Raw genomic sequence first — 20,148 nt, 5'->3', positions numbered from 1 at the left:
CCCCCCCACACACACCCAGCCTTCTGCCCTGCACCCTCTGCCCCCACCCCCCCCAGGTCTGGGGTCCCGGCTGCCGGCCCCTTGCCAGCCGGCGTCCCGGCCACAAGCCCTGCTCAGCCCGCTGCAGGCCTAGGTGAACAGAACCCCAGGCTGGAAGCGGGCTGAGCAGGCTGGCGGCGTAAGATCAGCATTTTAATTTAATTTTAAATGAAGCTTCTTAAACATTTTGAAAACCTTGTTTACTTTACATACAACAATAGTTTAGTTATATAATATAGACTTAGAGAGAGACATCTTCTAAAAAAACATTAACATGTATTACCGGCACATGAAACCTTAAATTAAAGTGAATAAATGAAGACTCGGCACACCACTTGTGAAAGGTTGCCTACCCTGCTTTAGAGCCTACAAGTCAACTCAGTCCTACTTCAGCCAATCACTCAGACGAGTTTGGTTACAATTTGCAGCAGATAATGCTGCCTGCTTCTTGTTAATATCACCTGAAAGTGAGAGCAGGCGTTTGCATGGCACTGTTGTAGCCGGTGTCACAAAATATTTACATGCCAGATGCACTAAAGATTCATATGTCCTTTCATGCTTCAGCCACCATTCCAGAGAACATACGTCCGTGCTGAAGATGGGTTCTGCTTGATAACGATCCAAAACAGAGCGGCCTGATGCATGTTCATTTTCATCATCTGAGTCAGATGCCACCTGCAGAAAGTTGATTTTCTTTTGTGGTGGTTCGGGTTCTGTAGTTTCTGCATCTGAGTATTGCTTTTTTAAGACTTTTGAAAGCATGCTCAACACCTCTTCCCTCTCAGATTTTGGAAGGCACTTCAGATTTTTAAACCTTGGGTCGAGTGCTGTAGAAATCTCACATTGGTATCTTCTTTGCATTTTGTCAAATCTGATATGAAAGTGTTTTTAAGACAAACGTGCTGGGTCATCATCCGAGACTGCTATAACATGAAATATATGGCAGAATGTGGGTAAAACAGAACAAGAGACATACAGTTGTCCCCCAAGGAGTTCAGTCACAAATTTAATTAACATATTATTTTTTTAACCAGCGTCATCAGCATGGAAGCATGTTCTCTGGGATGGTGACCGAAGCATGAAGATGCATACAAATGTTTAGCATATCTGGCACGTAAATACCTTGCGATGCCGGCTACAAAAGTGCTATGTGAACACCTGTTCTCACTTTCAGTTGATATTGTAAATAAGAAGCAGGCAGCAGTATCTCCCGTAAATGTAAACAAACTTATTTGTCTTAGTGATTGGCTGAACAAGAAGTAGGACTGAGTGGACTTGTGGACTCTAAAGTTTTACATTGTTTTGTTTTTGAGTGCAGTTATGTAACAAAAAAATCTACATTTGTAAGTTACACTTTCACGATAAAGAGATTGCGCTACAGTACTTGTATGAGGTGAATTGAAAAATATTTCGTTTGTTTATCATTTTTATATTTTTATTACAAATATTGGCACTGTAAAGTGAGCACTGTACACTTTGTATTCTGTCTAATAGAAATCGATACATTTGAAAATGTAGAAAAACATCCAAAAAATTTAATAAATTTCAATTGGTATTCTATTGTTTAACAGTGTGATTAATTGCGATTATTTTTGTTAATCGCATGAGTTAACTGTGATTAATCGACAGCCCTGCTTTGGAATCCTTTTATTTAGGATGGTGTAAATTTTTTTTTACATTGAGAAATTCATTTCTACAGAGAAGTACTGTAGGGTCTGCAATATGCTCATGCTTTAATTCTGACTCTTTTTACTTAAGCTGTCACTTGGAATTTTAATGAAATATTCTGTTGGCTTAATATATGCCTTGATGATTTCTTTTTAAACAACGTAATTTACAATTCCGTCTTGATAGTGTTGCATTATGGAGAAAACAGAATTTTCTGGAACGATAGGAACTTTTTTTTTTAATTGAGATTTGTGTTTTTCAGACTGTTGTTTGTAAACATTTTTCAGTGAGTTTTCATTATAAATCTCTCTCATTACAGGAGAAGTATGTAATCATTTATCAGCATGACCTCATTTTCTTATGACTCTTTCAAAATCTTCCTTGGTTTGAGAAACTGGTTAAGGCTTTTGTTGTCTAATCCAGTGCTGAAAGCGTGGGAACTCTGTTCTTTCAGATTTACATGTCTACATTACATGGGAGCAGCAGAGAACAGGGTCTATATATTATTTTAGGGAAAGTAGGGCCATGATTGTGGAACAGATATGATCAGTCTGGGAAAAAACCCTATTTATTTTCAAATGATGTCTTTAACTTTATATTTAATTTTAACCAGTGTTCTCATACTCTTGTTCAGAAAGTATGCTGATCCTTGGTTTCTGTCATAGTCACCAGTTTTATCATCTCTTGGCTTTGATTTCTGCAGTGATGAGTGAGTTCTTTATAATATGACTGATTGAAAAACTTCAGTTTTATGTACACCTCTACCCCGAGATAACGCGACCTGATATAACACGAATTCGGATATAACGCGGTAAAGCAGCGCTCCGGCGGATCAAAGCAAGTTCGATATAATGCGGTTTCACCTATAACGCGGTAAGATTTTTTTGGCTCCCGAGGACAGCGTTCTATCGGGGTAGAGGTGTATATTACTTTGGCATCACATAGTGTTATACCTGTATGTTATCTATTGCATCTTTTTGATAACTGCTAGGTTTAGAAAGAATTGTTTGGATTCTCTGAACCTTTACTTTTAATAAATATTGTTTACATAACTCAGATCTATAAAACACTTACCTAGTAGTACAGCAAATTACTCTGACTATGTTCTTTATTATTTGGCATATGCAGTGAAGTCAAGCCAACCCAAACCATTCTTATCAACAATGTTCAAGGCATGAAGACCTCCAGGATAATAATATTCTTTATAATTCAGTATGAGCAAGACCATTTCAGATTCAAATAATTTAAGGTTTGTTGAAGTCTGTAATATCTTTTTATATAAATGCAGTCTCTTATGCATTTATCTTCTGAGGGACTTGTTAGCTGCCTTACCATCAAGTTCAAGAACTTACACTTGTTCTTTTGCCAAAATGAATCTTCACTCTTCAGACACCAGAATAGTCTCTCTGGTAAGAACGGGCGTGTTTACTTGCTGTCTGATATTAAAGTGCTGCTGTGTATTAGCTGCCTTTTGAATTCAAAGTTCTGTCTATAAAGACTTTGACTTGCAGAGCCCTAGAGACATCAGGATTGTTGTGGGTGATGGAAAGGAGGATATTTTTAGGAGGTGCTATTCATTCCTTTTCCAGAATCAGATAAATAAGATCATGAAGCTGAAGCTGCTGGTATTCTGCTGATACCCTGCATAGATATTTTCACAGCTTATTGCCTGCTTGTAGAGACAAGAAATACTTCCTTCTGTGAGGCAACCAGCCCTACTTTTCCATCCCTCTGACACAGGATTAGCAAGCTCCCCTTAGCTTCTGCCAGTGTAAAATTAAGCTTTGTTTTTCATCACTATAACTTTCTTTTCTATTGAAATAATGTATATGAAAAATAGTTTTCAAATTTGTTGTAAATAAAACAAAATGCATGGCTTTTAACTTTAAGATGCACAACTTTTATTTAAATAAGTGGAAGAAAACATAAGTCCTTCTCCTGCAATCAGGACCCTTACAGAGCCCCACTGACTTAATTTCAGTTGTAATCTTTTCATAGTGTGTATAATAGTGCTGTTTAAAACTGTAACAGGTTAATACTTGGTTATCGTAAAACAGAGCCAGAAATGCTTTTGAGGAAACCTGAATATAATAGTTCTGTTGAGTAGTTTCTCATCCTGCTCACACTGTCATTGAGGCCAAAATACTCAGTATTGTAGTGAAATAGCAATCTGAGTAGGCAAAAGTAAATAACCTAATTCTGTTCTGAAATTACTTCATTTTATATTCCTTTCTTAAATTTCCCAGTAGGGAATACCTTAAAAATATGGAGTTTATTTGCAGTTTTATTGCAGATCAGTTGTTGTGAGTACTGACAGCTTCTCTAGGTGATGGCATTTAATACACACAGGCTTTATTTTTAGGCTGATGTGTAAATTAAGAATATTAAGCTTGCATTTCTTAAATGTATTCAGCTGTTCTGAATATAGCAATTAAAATGATCCAAAGAGAGCAATGAATAATAAAGGGGTAATAGCCATTTAATAGTCCATGCATATTGTTCATCCATAATCTGAATTCCATTAAACTGAGTAAGTGTGAAATGGGATTCATATTTTGGGTGAACAATATACACGGACTATTAAGCTGCTGTTTCTACTTTATTTTGCACTACTATTAGATGATTTTAATTATTTGAAACATATAAAAATCTGTGTTTTAAACAAATCATTGAGTCCTTTTCTTGAATGGACATAAAGGGGAAAAGCTAAGCCAGCCAAATACTCTATTTTTTTTATAGGTTGTCAGAAGCTGCTTACACTGTGTTCAGTAAGAAAAACAGCATTTGTAACGCCAATATTAGAGACTCTCCAGTCAATCTTTCTTTTGGAATTGTTTGTGGTATGAACACAAAGTTTAGAATTAACATATTATGAGTTAGTTTAGGCTTAACACTCGAAATGACTCCATTTAAATAAGATAAAAAGTCCCGTCCCCCCCCCCCCAAGGGTAGACTGGACCTTCATTGTACATTAACTTTTGCTGGCATAGCTATGTCCGTCAGGGTAACTTATTTTTCCCTCATCCCTGACTGACTTAGCTATGCGAGCAACTTCCTAGATGCAGTTATACCAGTAAAAAAGTTGTATAGCTTATTTAATTCAGAAAACTAGTAGTATAAGTTATACCTGCAAAAGCACTCTTTTATTGGTATAAATTGTATCTTCCCCAAAATTGACATTTAGCATAACTTATGGAAGATGTAAGTACTTTAAAAGAATGTGATCAACATTTGACAGTGGATTTTTTTTCCAGGCTAACCTAAGGGTTTGTTTCATAAGAACATAAGAATGGCCATACTGGGTTGGACCAAAGGTCCATCTAGCCCAGTATCCTGTCTTCCGACAGTGGCCAATGCCAGGTGCCCCAGAGGGAATGAACAGAACAGGTAATCATCAAGTGATCCATCCACTGTCACCCATTCCCAGCTTCTGGCAAACAGAGGCTAGGGACACCATCCCTGTCTATCCTGGTGAACAGCCATTGATTCTCCATGAATTTATTTCTTTTTTGAACCCTGTTATAGTCTTGGCCTTCACAACATCCTCTGGTAAGGAGTTCCACTGGTTGACTGTGCCTTGTGTGAAAAAATACTTCCTTTGGTTTATTTTAAACCTGCTGCCTAATAATTTTATTTGGTGTCCCTTAGTTCTTGTGTTTCAAAATGAAAGACCCACATTTTCAAACACAGATGCCTAAAGTTAGGCTCATTAGTTCATATTTATAGACCTAAACAAGTTATTTGATTTTCAGAAATGCCAAATCACTTATTTAGGGTGGGATTTTCAAAGAGGCCTAAGAGAGTTAGGCACCTAATGCTCACTGACTTTCTGCAGGATTTGGATACCTAACTCCTATAGGCTCCCTTTAAAAACTTATCCTTATTTTCTAAATACATACTCCAAGAACCTAATTTAAAACACCTGTTTTTTGGAAAATTTTGTCTGGAAGCTTCTATTTTGCTTGAGGAAATCCTACATTAATTCTTTTTTGTTGGCTGTTAGTGTGGTTGGTTGGTGGCTGTTGTGTTTTTTTTAGCGTTTTTTTTTTTAAATAAATTCGTTCTTTATGCATCAATAAATTGAACTGATTAATCTAGAAACAAATGTATGAGAGAACGAGTGGATATAAGAGAACGGAGGTTGTTTCGGTCTAATCAATAAGTTTTTGGCTGTAGTGCCAACTAAGCTTTGCAAACTAATTGAATGAAAAATTATGTTGTACTAGTCAAGAATTCTAACAGTGTCTGTGGATTATCATCATGAATGAGAAAACAAAATCCTTTGGATTTTGTAGTTTTAAAATAAGTTCTAAAGCTGAGTGAAACAGATACTCTGCAAAGTTTTAGTGCAATTGTAAAATATTCTTTTAAGCATTGATTAATACCTGTGATATTAGTATGCAAACATATGGGTCTGAGCACTGCAAAAAATCTTGGCTGAGTGAAACAAATCCTGATAAAACCCGTTACTTTACTGCAAATCAGTTATGAAGCAAAAGTTATTAAACTACACTAAACATTTGGCCTGCACGTGCAAGAGTGGCAAAACTTGTATTGTGCATCACATCTTCATATTCTTTCTCCTCGAGTGTACACACTTTTTGGGTGACATTTTCAAAAGAGACATCATCACATCGAGCTTTTGTGAATCCTGCTAGATGCCTATTGCATCTTTAGGCACTTAAATATATTTTTTAATCTGGCCCATAGGCTCCTAAATCACATGGATATTTTTGAACATTTTAACTCTTTTGGCTTGAAGATGTCAAAAAATGACTTGTCATTTATATATGGCCAGTGTTTAAAAATGCATATGCTATTCTGGAATAGTGCTTTGCTGCACATTTGTGCATTTCACAATTTCACTTGAGGATCAAAAATACTGGGGCTAACTTTGTACTCTCGGGTCAAATGTTGGCTTATACGTTCCTTTAGTAGTGCAGTTTCACAACACAGCTAAAGATTTCAAGATTTTAATGAGGCTACAGTAAATGAAGATTTTTAGCTCAAGATGTAATAAGTGAATGAGCAGAATCTTTGAGGAAGGGAGAATACAAGAGAAGTAGTGTAATTTATGAAAAATTATGCATTTACACTTATTTAGAGATCTATTTTAATATTGCAATAAATCTGTCAATTTCATGCACTTTAACACAGCACTAAATAAATTCCATCATTCGGGCTCACATTTTATTTGTATGTTATAGAATTTTACACTGTTGTTTTTCCAAAGGAAAAAAGTATTGGTATACTGCTGCAAGTTACAGTTTTTATGGCCTGATTACCAGCAGCAATGCAACATACAGCTGCTACTTACTAAAAATTTGAAGTTCATTTTGATACTATTATAGCACCAATATAAAACAAATTCAGATATGAATTAGTGGCAATTGCATGTTGCCGGTTTTTAAAATAACCATACAAATGTGAAAAAAGATGTAGGCATGCATATTTTTATTTTTAAATAGATGCTACTCACTTAACTCTCAGGGATTTCTTTTTTGGGTATTGGCACACCATACTTTTTCGAATGGGCGAAAATTTACAGGGGTTAAACTCAAAATAACTATGGAATCAAACTACTGAACTCCAACTCGTCAGTCAATTCCATCCGCCGCCGCTCCGCTTAAAGCCCCTTTTTGCTTTAACTCTTGCATTTTGTTTTTCTATTTCTCCTTTTCAACCTGCCCCGCCCCTTCTCCCAATTCCGACATGGCTCTTCCCTTTCACTTTTCCTTCCACTCTTCTGGGAGTGTAGTTTAGTCCTGCCACTCCCAGAAAAAGTTAGGAACTGGAGCAACTCTTCCTCTCTAGCATGGGGAACGGGCAGGTCTTTTTGTAACCTGTCGATGCTGCTCCTTCAGGTGGCCACTGAAGAGCAACGTGAGGCACAAAGCCCACCCTCAAACCAAGGAATTGGGGTTTTCTTGTTTCTTTTTGGACACTCATCACTGTTTTGAGGGGAGCGAAAATGGTTTATGAGTAGCTTAATGTCTTTAACAATAGCCGCACCTTTGTTGTGTTTGCAAGGCCCTGGGCTTAAGGATTTTGAGCGCACCGCTTGCAGGGAACACTAGAGGGGCCACGCCACACTGGTACGTGCGCTGCAGGCAGATGCCCAGTTGGCAGCGCGGTGGTTGATTAAGGGGCTATAGTCACACCGTACTGTGTGGGAACACAGGCCCTCGTTTAAAAATAACACTCAAGGAGCGCGCTGCTGTCCTGCGCTGGGAAGAGGACAGCGCTCCCTGGGCACTAACGCAGTCCCTTCTAAGCACCAGCCGCCCGGGTGCCGGAGGCGCCTTGCGAGGCCGGGCGGTCTCCCCTCCAGCCGCAGCCCGCGGGGTGGGGCTTCCCCTGGTGAGTTGTTTTCTCCGTACGCGGAGAGGAGCGGCTCGGGCCCTGCTGTGCCCCACTGGCTGCGCCGCCTGCCGGCCAATGGCTGCTGCGATTGGGAGGACTCGCTGGCGAGCTCTGCGCTCACCGCCTGCGGGGGCAGCGATTGCCGAGGCTTACGCGCCGCGCTCTGGTTTTCTCCCCAGCTAGGGCTGGGATTTGTCTTGTGGGCGCATCAGGCTCATTCGGGCCCGAGGACGCTTCTGTTTGAATGCCCGTAAGGAAGCTTTCGGAGCTGGAAAGTGTCTCTCGAGGAAGGGGACAGCTGCTGGCTACCCACTTCTGGTCGTGGTGCCTGCTGAAGGAGCGCGGGAGGCGGGCTGGCCAGCGGGGCCCACGGCAGACACCCCGGGGCTCACGCTGCATCTGGATGCGCCTCGAGGCGAGGCTGCCCTTTAATCTTTAAAACTCTGCGGGGAGTGGCGCTTTCGTTTCCTCCGCGCTGTCAGACTCCAGTGACAAACGCAGCGGGCTGTTTGCGGGCTCGGTAACCGTGTGGGGGCTGGCCCCCTTTTCAGTGTTTGTAAGCGATGAGCGTCAGAAAGGAATCTCGCCCCTCTGTGGAGTTCATCAAAGGTGAGCAACTTAAAATGCCAGTTTAAGTGGTTTTTTTTGTTTTTGGTTTGTTAAAGAAACAAGTTTTCAAAACTCGTTTTGTAATCGTGCATGTGAACAAGGAGATCCTGCCGATGGCATCGTCATAACTTTTACTGCACCGCTTTTGTAGCGTTCGCTTCTTTGAAACAAAACGCGTTTTCTTTTGTTTGAACTATTATGAATTAATAATAGTTCAAACTATTTGGGATTTGGGAGGCAGTAAACAGCAGCTGCCTGTAATTTCTTGGCCTTTTCAGCCTGTTGATATTTTACCTAAGCTAGTTAAAAGTTAATACAAGTAAATCACGTATTGCGTAACAAATGCATGTGCATTGTCAAACAAAGAAATCTCACAGGAAGAATCCAAACTTGAGACCTTCTTTTTCTATTTGTCGTTTATCAAATTTTACTGTGCTTCCCTTCCTCTTTTTTGGTAACTTTTACACTCTCCTCCCACCTTCACCAGCACACCCCAATAGACTGAAAATACCTTGTTTTAGGTTCCTATAATAAGAAGTGTCCAGGTCATGTTTTTGTGTGTGTGTGGCCTGTTGGTTGGTTCTCTGATTTCAAAGGAGAACCAGGTTTGCACCTCTCTGAACTGCAGTAGTCAATAGACATACATATATATGTGTGTAAACACACACAAAGCCTCCCAAACCGGTTATGGGAGGGCAGTCTGGTTATCCTCTGAACAACTTGTTTACTGGAGGGAAACCATAGAGAGCTTTTGACTAAATAACAAGTAAGTTTTAAACTGTTTGGTAACCAAAACGTAGGCTTTGAGCTTAATCATTGTCTTCCTTGTTGCCTAGCACCTGAAAAATAATGCCCTCTAATCCGGAAACCCTGAAAGGAAAATTTGATACTAAATTGTGACCATTTAAAGTATTACATTTAAGAACATCATTTCAAGTTTTCTGTGGAAATTTGTAATGTTAAGGGTAGTATTAGTTTAAAATCTCTTGCATTTCAGGTCGCCTTTATTTTGCAATTCTCTGCCAAAAACCAAAGAGTGGTGTTGCAAATACACACTATTTCTGCATAGATGATGAACTTGTATACGAGAAGTAAGTACAGTCCTTATTCTTGTATTCTACAGAACATTGCAGTAAATTTGGTAAGAAAAGCACTAATAAGCAAGTGATGTAATTCTTAGTCTGTTTTTATTAGTGGTAGTTAAAACTTCTATACCGATTATAGAAGTTTATGTATGGAGTTTATTCTCAAAACTAGTGTACTAGTCCCCGCTAATTTCACTTGCAATGGGAGCTTATATGTGAGAGGGCCTGGTGGCTCCCCACCAATTTCTTTCTTGAAAAATTTCAGAAACTTTGTTTCTTACTTATACCTTATTCCTACTGGAAGATATCGGAATACTTTACAACAAGATAAAAAAAATTTAGAAGCATTAACTGAAATATTTAGCCAGAAGGGATGTTTCTAGTTGCCCAAATACCGGGGGTAAAATATCTAAACTTCCTAGAATAATAGATGGGTCAAAACCTGGCAGTTGCTGACTCAGCACTTCATGACCCCAGCATAGATACATTAAGTACTCTGCAGTGAACTGCATAGGTCTTTCAGATAAGTCCTTGACATTTTTTTTATTTATTTTATGACATCCTGCATGGATATTAAAGAGCCCTTAGTACTTTTGAAAAAAATAAGGATATCTTTAGTTAAAAATTTCTATGCTCACCTTACTCAGGTTGTGATGTTTTGTTCGTTTTCTGTATTTCAGTGAGGCTCTGTATACACTAGAGTGCTTTGAGGATTAATGAGTAATATATATTAATAATATTTTAATGTGAATCTGATAGCTTTTAAACATAGTGCCAGGAGAAGCATTTTGGAATTAGTCAATAACCTTGTTTTTGAAGGCATACTTTTGCATTGTCGTTAAAATCAAGAGTTCCTAATGTGATGCCAAAAAATGTTAGCTTACTGTGAGCTTTCAAAAGTTTGATCACTGCATCATTTCATTGACCTTTTAGGAGGTCTTGTGTGGAGAAGAAAGCAGAATAATTTTAAAAATAACGATTTAAAAGCTGATGAAAAACTACAGAACTATACTTATGGTATGCAAGATGGCAATTTCAAGAAGTTTTGTACCTAGTATAATGTGTGCATTAATTATTAGTTTTCATTTGGTGCATGTGGATTTCTTTAAAATTATTTCTACAAAACGTGTACAAGCAAAATGTTTTCTTTGTTTCCCTCCCCACAAGCTTCTACGCAGATTTTGGACCTCTCAATCTGGCAATGGTTTACAGATATTGTTGCAAGCTAAATAAGAAATTAAAGGTAAAAACTGTTTTGTACCAAATAGATATAAAATATTGGAATTAGCCCATTTGTAAAAATGGTGAGGTGAAAAAATGTTCCTTGTTTGAGAAATATCTTCAAATTGATATGTGGATTTCCACTCAGGCTTGTGTTTTGGATGTGTACACTAAACTGTATGCAGTATACATTTGTGTTCTCAGATTTGACCAGATTATATTTTCAGGTGGGTGTGTGGGGTGGAGTGAAGAGACAGAGAGTGAGGGATGTAAGAGGAGAACTATTTGCCTTTAGGATATAGTAGTTCTACAGTAATTATTGTGAAAGTGCAATTTCTAAGTAGTGGTGCTGTTAGAAACAACTAGAAGAACTCTTAGTGGGCAAAGGTCTCTTTCAGTAGAAGGCCCCCTCCTCTGGAATTCAGTCTCCTTGGAAATCTGCCAAGGTCTAGTGAGTTTCAGGGCTCAATGAGAGACACATTGATTTGATTTGGCTTCTGTTTGATTTGTTTTAGTTTGATTTTTTTTTTTTGGTCTTCACAACATTTCTGTAGGGAGCCACATTTGCTTTTTAAAAATATATTTAGGGCTCACTCCTGCAAGGTGACTGAGCACCCTTACTCCTTCAGTTGAGGTAATTTGCTATCTCTGAGGAGCTCTGTACCTTTCAGAATTGGGCTCTTGGTAGATGTTATGTTTTATAGTATCTCTATGAATCAAAATAATGAAGCCTTACATTTTCTATATCAATTCAAGTTATCCAATGCAAGTTTGTCAACCTCTAACGGGTTGGAGTACAAAATGTGTTAGGAAAATAAAAATCTTGCTAAAATTCATATGCTCTTTGCTTATTCAAGAGCCCATTAGTCAGATCTTGAAACCCTACATTGAACTGTGAAAACTGGAAGTATGCAATACAATATTTCTTTAACAGAAAATCTCGGCATTTTGTGAATGTTCCTTGCTGTCTAGCACTGGTGTCAAGCTGTCTGCTTCAGATTCATTGTGCCATATACACTACAATGTGTAGATTCGGTTAGCTATGACAATTTGCTCTGATTTTGCTTGAAAATTATTCCACAGAAGTTTCCAAATTGTGATTTATTTTTAAATGGGTTGGTTTGTGAGAACAATATACTTGTATGCTAGATGTTTTAAAGGGATGTTCAGTGCAGAAGTCATTCTACACTGATCATAGTGGTATCTGAGTGACTTGTTTCACTTTTAAGCATTGTGGGCTGATAAGAGAAATTGTTCATTTGTAGTGCACATTTAAAACATATTGCCATCGCTTCATTAGTAAGGTTGTAATTTTCTATTGGAAAATCCAGTTTTGTCTCCCCCAAACAAGGTGTATCATGAAGTTGGATGGTGGTTTAGCAAAATTTGAGGTGATTCAAACACAAGTGGTTTCTGATTTAGGACTTTAAAAATATGGATGTAATTCATATTTTGAAGATTATTCTGAGGTTTCTGAGCAAGCTATATCAGAGAAATAGCTTGCAGTAAAAATGTAGACTATTTTGAAAATTTTACCTACAATCTTGTCCAGGACCCTTAGGCTCAGGATTTGTCTTAGCCATCTCCCTTTTGAAAATGGGACTGGGGTGCTTATGAAAATTTTATCTCTAGTGTACAGGACTATGACTGGTAAGTGAAAAATGTTGGAGTAATTTCATATAGCTATTTTGAAATCTCATATGGGTCCTAGTTTAAAAACATTGCTAAAGGTCTGATACTCTATAGAACCCTCCTTCGCAGTGCATAGCTTCAAAATATGAACTTGTAATGGGAGTTATTGTGTTATGGCTACTTTTTCTGACTTTATGGGGGAAATCCCAGAATTCCTACCTCACCTGTTGTCATTGCTGGTGTTGCCTCTTGCCTGCCCATATCCTCCAGTAACAGCCACCCAGAGCTGCTGTTTCAGTTTTTATTTCTAGCAGTGTTCATTTTTTCCTTCATTCACTTTCAGGGGTGGGTAGAGGCTGCAGTATAATCTTAATTTCCTTCAGATACCCATTCTAGACTTCGTTGCATTTATCAGCAGTGCCACCAGTAGAAACTGCCAGCATTCTCCATCAGTATGTGAGCCAATACAGTTATCCTTTTCTATGCCCCCAATGTCCGTAAACTTCCCTGGAGTGAGAGTTTTGCTGAAGGGGAGGGAGGAATGTCTCCTCTAGCCAGGCAGTTTAAAAAATACTGGGGAACATGTTTGTGTAGGTGGAAAAAGAGAGAGGAGCAGTGCCTGCTTCTGAGTCATGGGCAATAGCAGCAGAAGGCCTGTCTCAGAAGGTCTGATAGACTTAAATTTTGCCGAAATACTCAGATTCCATTGAATTGAAGAAGCCAGTCTACATTATTCAACTTCTGTTATACTTACTGATTGTAATAGAGCACATACTTGTAACTTCCTAATAAGATTCACAGTATTGCCAGCTCCACAGGCTCTAAAACCATGAGACAGACAAAAATATTCATGTGACTAGTTTTAAAAAACAAGATTATTTTTTTAAACTTGCATTCGATTTATGGTTTGTTCTCAGATATTTGAAATAGTGGAGGAATTGCCCCTATTTGTGTTTTGCATATTTCAGGTTGGAATTCCTGATGTGTAATAAATACAAATTGGGAGACCTTTTCTTTTTAGCTGATAGGTGGGGCTAATCCCTTCCCAAGGTATTGTCCTAGGCTCCCTGCAGCTCCCACTGTCCAATGGGCACTACCCTGTCTCATGCTGTGCATTCTCTGGACTCCCTCTTCCCTTCAGGATATCAGGATTGCTAATTCCAAGTGTTCAAAAATCATGAGTCAGCCCCCCCCAATCATGAGCTTTCAATGAGTAAATTTGGGGTGATTTGTTCTTGTTTCCTGGCTTTGAGCTTTTAGGGTTCATGTTTTCAAGGCTTTCTCCATCACCTAGAAACTTTTTTTTTAAATGAAAGCTGAGTGTCTAATGTAATTTTTAGACTCAAGGAGCTTTAAGAGAACCCCCTAATATATCCCAAGACTTGCAATTAAAATAGTGTTAGTTAGCAACTCTGAGATATTGCCCATGCCCAGCTCCCTCTCCTTCCCTCTGTCCCCATGTATTGCCCACACACAATTTCCCTCCATATAGGATTTTGACGGTGGGAGAAAGAAAGGAGGAGAGAGTGCAACTGGGCTAAAGCCTACTCCCGACAGGCTGGAGAGAAGGGGATGGGGGGACACACACTCCTTGGATCCTTTCTCCCCCTGCCTATTGCTCACCTTTGCTACGCTAACCGTTGGTGGGTAGGAGCTACCTGTTGGTCCCGATCCAGCTCCCCTTTTCTTTGCCTGTCCTCATGGACTGCTGCACCTGTGCTCTGCACAGACAGCAAAAGCAGAGAGAAGTAAAGATTCTGAAGGCAGCAGTTAGAGCAGCAGCCTCTGCTGGTGGCAGCTGGGACTTCAGCCTATTGCCTGCAGCTCAGGCTCTCAACAGCTGCCTCTGGTGGATGCAGCCAGAATTTTAGCATGAGTTTCAGCTCAAGTAGAAATTGTGAGCTGCCAGGAACTTGTGAGAAAGCAATATTAATGCTGAAAAATGATGGGACTAATGAGAATGAATTGGTGGCACTGGATACAAATACCACATTAGATGAGAGGAGGAGATTGGGCAGGTATGCAGGACAGGAGTTAAGGTTGGTTGTGGAAACATAAGTTTGAATTTTTGGAGTTTTTGAAAAATATTTACTTGTGTATGTCTGTTTTAAATAACTACAACTTTCTAATGTTTCAGTATCACATATTTAAGATCAATGTTGTAATATTTAAAATAACTGAAGAAAATACCACCAAAAAGAACACAGTAGCTTTTCCCTTCATCATAAAATTACTATTTTTCATAATGAAAAATTATTAGGGCTGTCGATTAATTGCAGTTAACTCACGTGATTAACTCACAAAAATTAATCATGATTAAAAAAAATAATCAATTTTAATCACACTGTTAAACAATAGAATACCAATTGCAATTTATTAAATATTTTTGGATTTTTTCTACATTTTCAAATATATTGATTTCAGTTACAACACAGAACACACAGTGTACAGAGCTCATTTATATTATTATTTTTATTACAAATATTTGCACTGTAAAAAGGACAAACAAGAGAAATAGTATTTTTCAGTTCACCTCATACAAGTACCGTAATGCAATTTCTTTATTGTGAAAGTGCAACTTACAAATGTAGATTTTTTTTTTGTTACATAACTGCACTCGAAAACAAAACAATGTAAAACTTTAGAGCGTACATGTCCACTCAGTGCTGCTACTTGTTCAGCCAATCACTAAGACAAACGAGTTTGTTTACATTTATGGGAGATAATGCTGCCTGCTTCTTATTTACAATGTCACCTGAAAGTGAGAACAGGCATTTGCATGGCACTTTTGTAGCTGCAATTGCAAGGTATTTACGTGCCAGATATGCTAAACATTCATATGCCCCTTCATGCTTCGGCCACCATTCCAGGGACATGCTTCCATGCAGATGACGCTCCTTAAAAAAAATGCATTAATTAAATTTGTGACTGAAATCCTTGGGGGAGAATTGTATGTCTCCTGTTTTACCCACTTTCTGCCGTATATTTCATGTTATAACAGTCTCGGATAATGACCCAGCACATGTTTGTTTTAAGAACACTTTCACTACAGATTTGACAAAACGCAAAGAAGGTATTAATGTGAGATTTCTAAAGATAGCTACAGCACTCGGCCCAAGCTTTAAGAATCTGAAGTGACTTCCAAAATTTGAGAGGGATGAGGTGTTGAGCATGCTTTCAGAAGTCTTAAAAGAGCAGTACTCAGACGCAGAAACTACAGAACTACCACAAAAGAAAATCAACCATCTGCTGGTGGCATCTGTCTCAGATGATGAAAATGAACATGCGTCGGTCCACTCTGCTTTGGATCGTTATCAAGCAGAACCCATCTTCAGCATGGACGCATGTCCTCTGGAATGGTGGTTGAAGCATGAAGGGACATATGAATCTTTAGTGCATCTGGCACGTAAGTATCTTGCGGCACTGGCTACAACAGTGGCATGTGAACGAACGCCTGTTCTCACTTTCAGGTGACACTGTAAACAAGAAGGCACATTATCTCCCGCAAATGTAAACAAACTTGTTTGTCTGAGTGACTGGCTGAACAAGAAGTAGGACTGAGTGGACTTGTAGGCTCTAAAGTTTTACTTTGTTTTATATTTGAATGCAGTTTTTTTTTGTACATAATTTTACATTTGTAAGTTCAACTTTCATGATAGATTGCATTACAGTACTTGTATTTTTCAATTCACCTCATACTATTTCTTTTGTTTTTATAGCACAAATATTTGTAATCAAAAATAAATATAAACTGAGCACTGTACACTTTGTGGTCAGTGTTGTAACTGAAATCAATAGATTTGAAAATGTAGAAAACATCTACAAATATTTAAATAAATGGTATTCTATTATGGTTTAACAATGCGATTAATCGCCTGACTGCCCTAAAAATTACATTTGAAATTTGTAAAAACGTTCACTCTGCCACACTTATTTTGAATGGCTTAACATGGTCCAGTGTAACTAGATTTTCAACAGATTTGATGCTTTGTCATCAACCAGTACACTAAAATCCTTATCCTGCCTGGATGCTGAGCACTTCTCAGGATTGAAAATGGAATAACACACTTGATCATATCTTAACCAGAAAGGCATTGCAACCATTGGAATTAATTTTGGAAACCTTATTTCCAATGAGGCCAATTTCTGTGTGTAGTTGGTTGTTCTGCTGCAGTGATTTCAAACTTATTTTTATCAGGCTATGCAGACTTAAGTTCGAAGTGCCAAATTATAACACTGTTGTTCATTTCTTGATGCAGTCATTTACATTGATAAGGAAGAAAATAATTCATTATACTGGGTTTGATCAGAAAAAACAAGCAAATGCTGCATTCCTCATAGGCTCTTACGCAGTAAGTATTTAACCTTTTACTAAAAATTGAATTGCTAAGTTTTGTGTTTTATCATTTTCCCATATGCAGTCCTTAAAATACGAAGAATGATACTTTTCCCCCTTATTTTAAAAAGTGGTGCTGGAGAGAGCTGAGAGTTTGACTTCCTGGTGTTGCTCTTGACATTTTCTTTACTATAGAGATTACCCAAACTTTTTTTTTCCCCAACAAAGTGATCTATGTGACAGGAAAAGCCCCTAAGAGTTTTTTATTCCTCTGCTGCACAAAAATCTTCTGGGTGGGTGTTTCTAAAATCCCTCACCTGATATAGGTGCACAAATCCTATAGATTCTTTTAAAGTTGCTTAGGTGCATTTTCCAAAAGCACCTTCTGTCTTTTATTCCCAATATTTAATTTTGTAAAAGAAAATTGGCTAATTCTTGATATCTTATCATATTTCATCCTTTTTGTAAAGACCAAATACCACCAGATGTTTTATTTCCGAGTTTATATGTTGGGAAATGTATCTTCTCCAGCCTATCCCTTTCCTGACACAGGCCAGGGATGGAACTTAGGGGAAGGAAGAAAAAGCCTTATGTGGTGTGTTTGGAACGGATATAATATCCAGAGGTGTAGAGGGGGTTGTAGATAGAGTGCCTGAAGATGCACTGGGTCAGGTGCTTGGCCATGAAGGGAAAAACCTAATAACTGATTGCGTTCATATTGCTCAATCTCTGAAAGACTAAGTTTGAGGCAGGAACCTCAGAATTGTGTAGTGAAGGTCTAAAATGCAGAATGTTTGAAATGTAAAGATGCAATAGACTGTAGATTGTTAACATTGTGGTATCTGACTTGTGTTGTACCTTGACTGCACTTGACTTTTTCATTTCTCTTTGAGCATTGACTAAAAGTAAAGAGTGGGGTGAAGGACCTGTGCTCTTCATCTTACTGGTGACTTGAGAGGGGGTTTAGACTCCATACAGCCCTGAGTCATTCCCCTTTAAGAGTTCTGGAGGGCTATAAAGCTCCTGCATTTCTGAGTGTTTCCCTGCTGCTGGTTTGTGTTATGGAGTAGGTCTGTTTCCAGCTCCCCAGGGTCTTCCTGTTACCTGTTCTGCTGTACTTATAAATGAAGCTTTTGACATTATAAATGTGACTTTTTTTTTTCAACTGACACCTCCAAGTGTTTAGAAATGTTATGTTATTATTGCAGCATTCTGAAATTGAATGGAAACATGCAACATATCTTGCTTCAGCTTAATTGTTTGGAGTCAAGATACTAAAGCAACTGATCGGTCACAGTTTTTAAGCAAGAAAAAAACCCAATCCTTAGAAGTAATTTGATTACTCTGTAGGCCAAAAAGTAAATGTGGACTGTTTTATTATAAAATGTTTCTTTTATTTTTGGTCCTGTGTGTAGTACCATGGCATCAGCATAGCTATGGTCATCCTATACAGCACCCAAAATGCAGAAATAATAGTAATCAGTGGCAAAGTAATCCATGATTTCCGTAACTTGTTGTAAACTACCTTTTTAAAATTAACTTTTAACAATCCTACTTCTGATCATCCATTCAATTTTCCTGCCAGGACACCATAAACGGGAGCACACAGTTGGAGGGGACTGTTTGTATAAACCTTCATAAATACATAGGGCCATAATTTCTCCTCCCTGTTGGATACTGGTGGAGAGGGCACTGATTACTCCTGATGGAATTCTGCACCAAAAAATTAAAAATTATGCATGCAATATTTTAAAACTCTACATATTTTATTTGTCAGAATAGTACCATATAATCATACCAGTTCAATTATTTTGGTAATTTATTTCAAAATACCTGCTAACAGGTATGTGTGTAACAATATAGACAACAAAAAAGATTCAGGAAATGTTTTTTGACAAATAGATTACTTAGTAGGCATATTAATATGTAACTTTGAGTAATAATTCATTTAAACTACAATACAGAAACATATTTCCCGCATCCCTCAGAAACAGTACAAAGGCTTGGAGGTAATCGGAGATAACAGAGGAGCTGAGCAAGAGGGAAGTAATTGCTGGGAAGGAACCTGGGAGTGAACCTGGAGGGTTATTAGGTGTGGGTGGGAGAAGTATGGAACAGGTTTTTTGGGGGGTGGAAGGGATTGTTAGGGAGTTGGGGAGCCTCCCCCGTGCAGACCCTGGCTGACCCGTAGTGTCTCCCATTCAGTGAGGCACATCGCCACCCTCATCCCCACTCCCATTCAGCACTCACCCCACTCTGTCCTTGGCACTAGCCCTTTTAAGCCCCAGTCTATGACCTCCCAGTATCCCCATGTGCCCCACTCTGTCTGTCTCCCCAACCCACCCCATATCCCATGCCTTCTCACCTGGCCCGGCAGGCAGGGTGCTGTGAGGAACCCAGCCTCTCCTCCCTATTGGCTGCTGATTGCTATTACCAGTGAGCTGGCTGCCCTCTGTTCTGGTGCTACTGCAGCCCTTGGTGGACGAAAGGCATAACTGAGGCAGAATTATTTTTCTCTGCAGAAAATACATCTGGGGGGGACGTGAATTCTGTGCATGTGCAGTGGTGCAAAATTCCCCTAGGAGTAACAAAGAGAATACTGCCTCTGGGGATATCTCCTTACTCACTAACCCCATAGAAGATCTTCCATGGAGAGCTAGATTTGTGGACTGAGAGAGGGTTATGTGAAAATCATCCACACCTTGCAGAACTGTACCCCCAAAGGCAGACCTGCCATTAAACTACCCAGACATTTGGACGTGGAGTCCCCCTCAAGTCTTTCTATTGTCTGTAGTGGGAACTGAATCATGCTTTAAGAGAAAAATGGCTTAGAAACTGCCCCAGTATGTATGATACATGTATATTCAGAGAGTTATTTAATTTGTAAAATATTCTGTGCTGCTTTTATCTCATTAGGGAAATATATGTATTTAAGCATGTATTGTTTGAGTTAAACTTAAATGGGTTTAAGTAACTAGGCCTCAGTGTTTAGAATAATGTAAGTTCTTGCCTCTGGTAGTCAAGAATATATTCAGTTATTGGGCAAAATTCTCTAAAGCTCAGTACAGGGAAGTGTAAATGAAATGAATGCAAAATTTAAGTTTGTGTGTATATATAATTTAAGTTTTTGTGTATGTGTGTGTGTGTGTGTGTGTGTGTGTGTGTGTGTGTGTGTGTGTGTGTATATATATATGT

The 20,148-nt window shown here is 38.6% G+C and overlaps 1 protein-coding gene across 8 annotated transcripts in view; it reads left to right on the top strand.

Annotated features, from left to right (window-relative positions):
* Positions 1–20,148, top strand: part of CDC14B (cell division cycle 14B) — an 81,394-nt gene that overhangs the window by 5,427 nt on the left and 55,819 nt on the right. For 5 of the 8 annotated variants that reach the window (XM_024208964.3, XM_024208963.3, XM_024208958.3 and 2 more), the window contains exons 2-4: positions 9,677–9,770; positions 10,932–11,007; positions 16,877–16,969. In XM_024208964.3, coding sequence (XP_024064732.1) covers positions 9,677–9,770; positions 10,932–11,007; positions 16,877–16,969 — 263 coding nt within the window. Of the gene's footprint in view, positions 1–8,063; positions 8,680–9,676; positions 9,771–10,931; positions 11,008–16,876; positions 16,970–20,148 lie in introns of those variants that run through there. The other 3 variants (XM_024208960.3, XM_026652364.1, XM_026652363.1) reach the window with 3 other exon arrangements.

This window comes from Terrapene carolina, unplaced genomic scaffold (genome assembly GCF_002925995.2).
Source record: "Terrapene carolina triunguis isolate 2854851 unplaced genomic scaffold, T_m_triunguis-2.0 Scaffold113, whole genome shotgun sequence".
Taxonomy (NCBI): Eukaryota; Metazoa; Chordata; order Testudines; family Emydidae; genus Terrapene; species Terrapene triunguis.
This window is presented reverse-complemented; position numbering and strand designations above follow the sequence as displayed.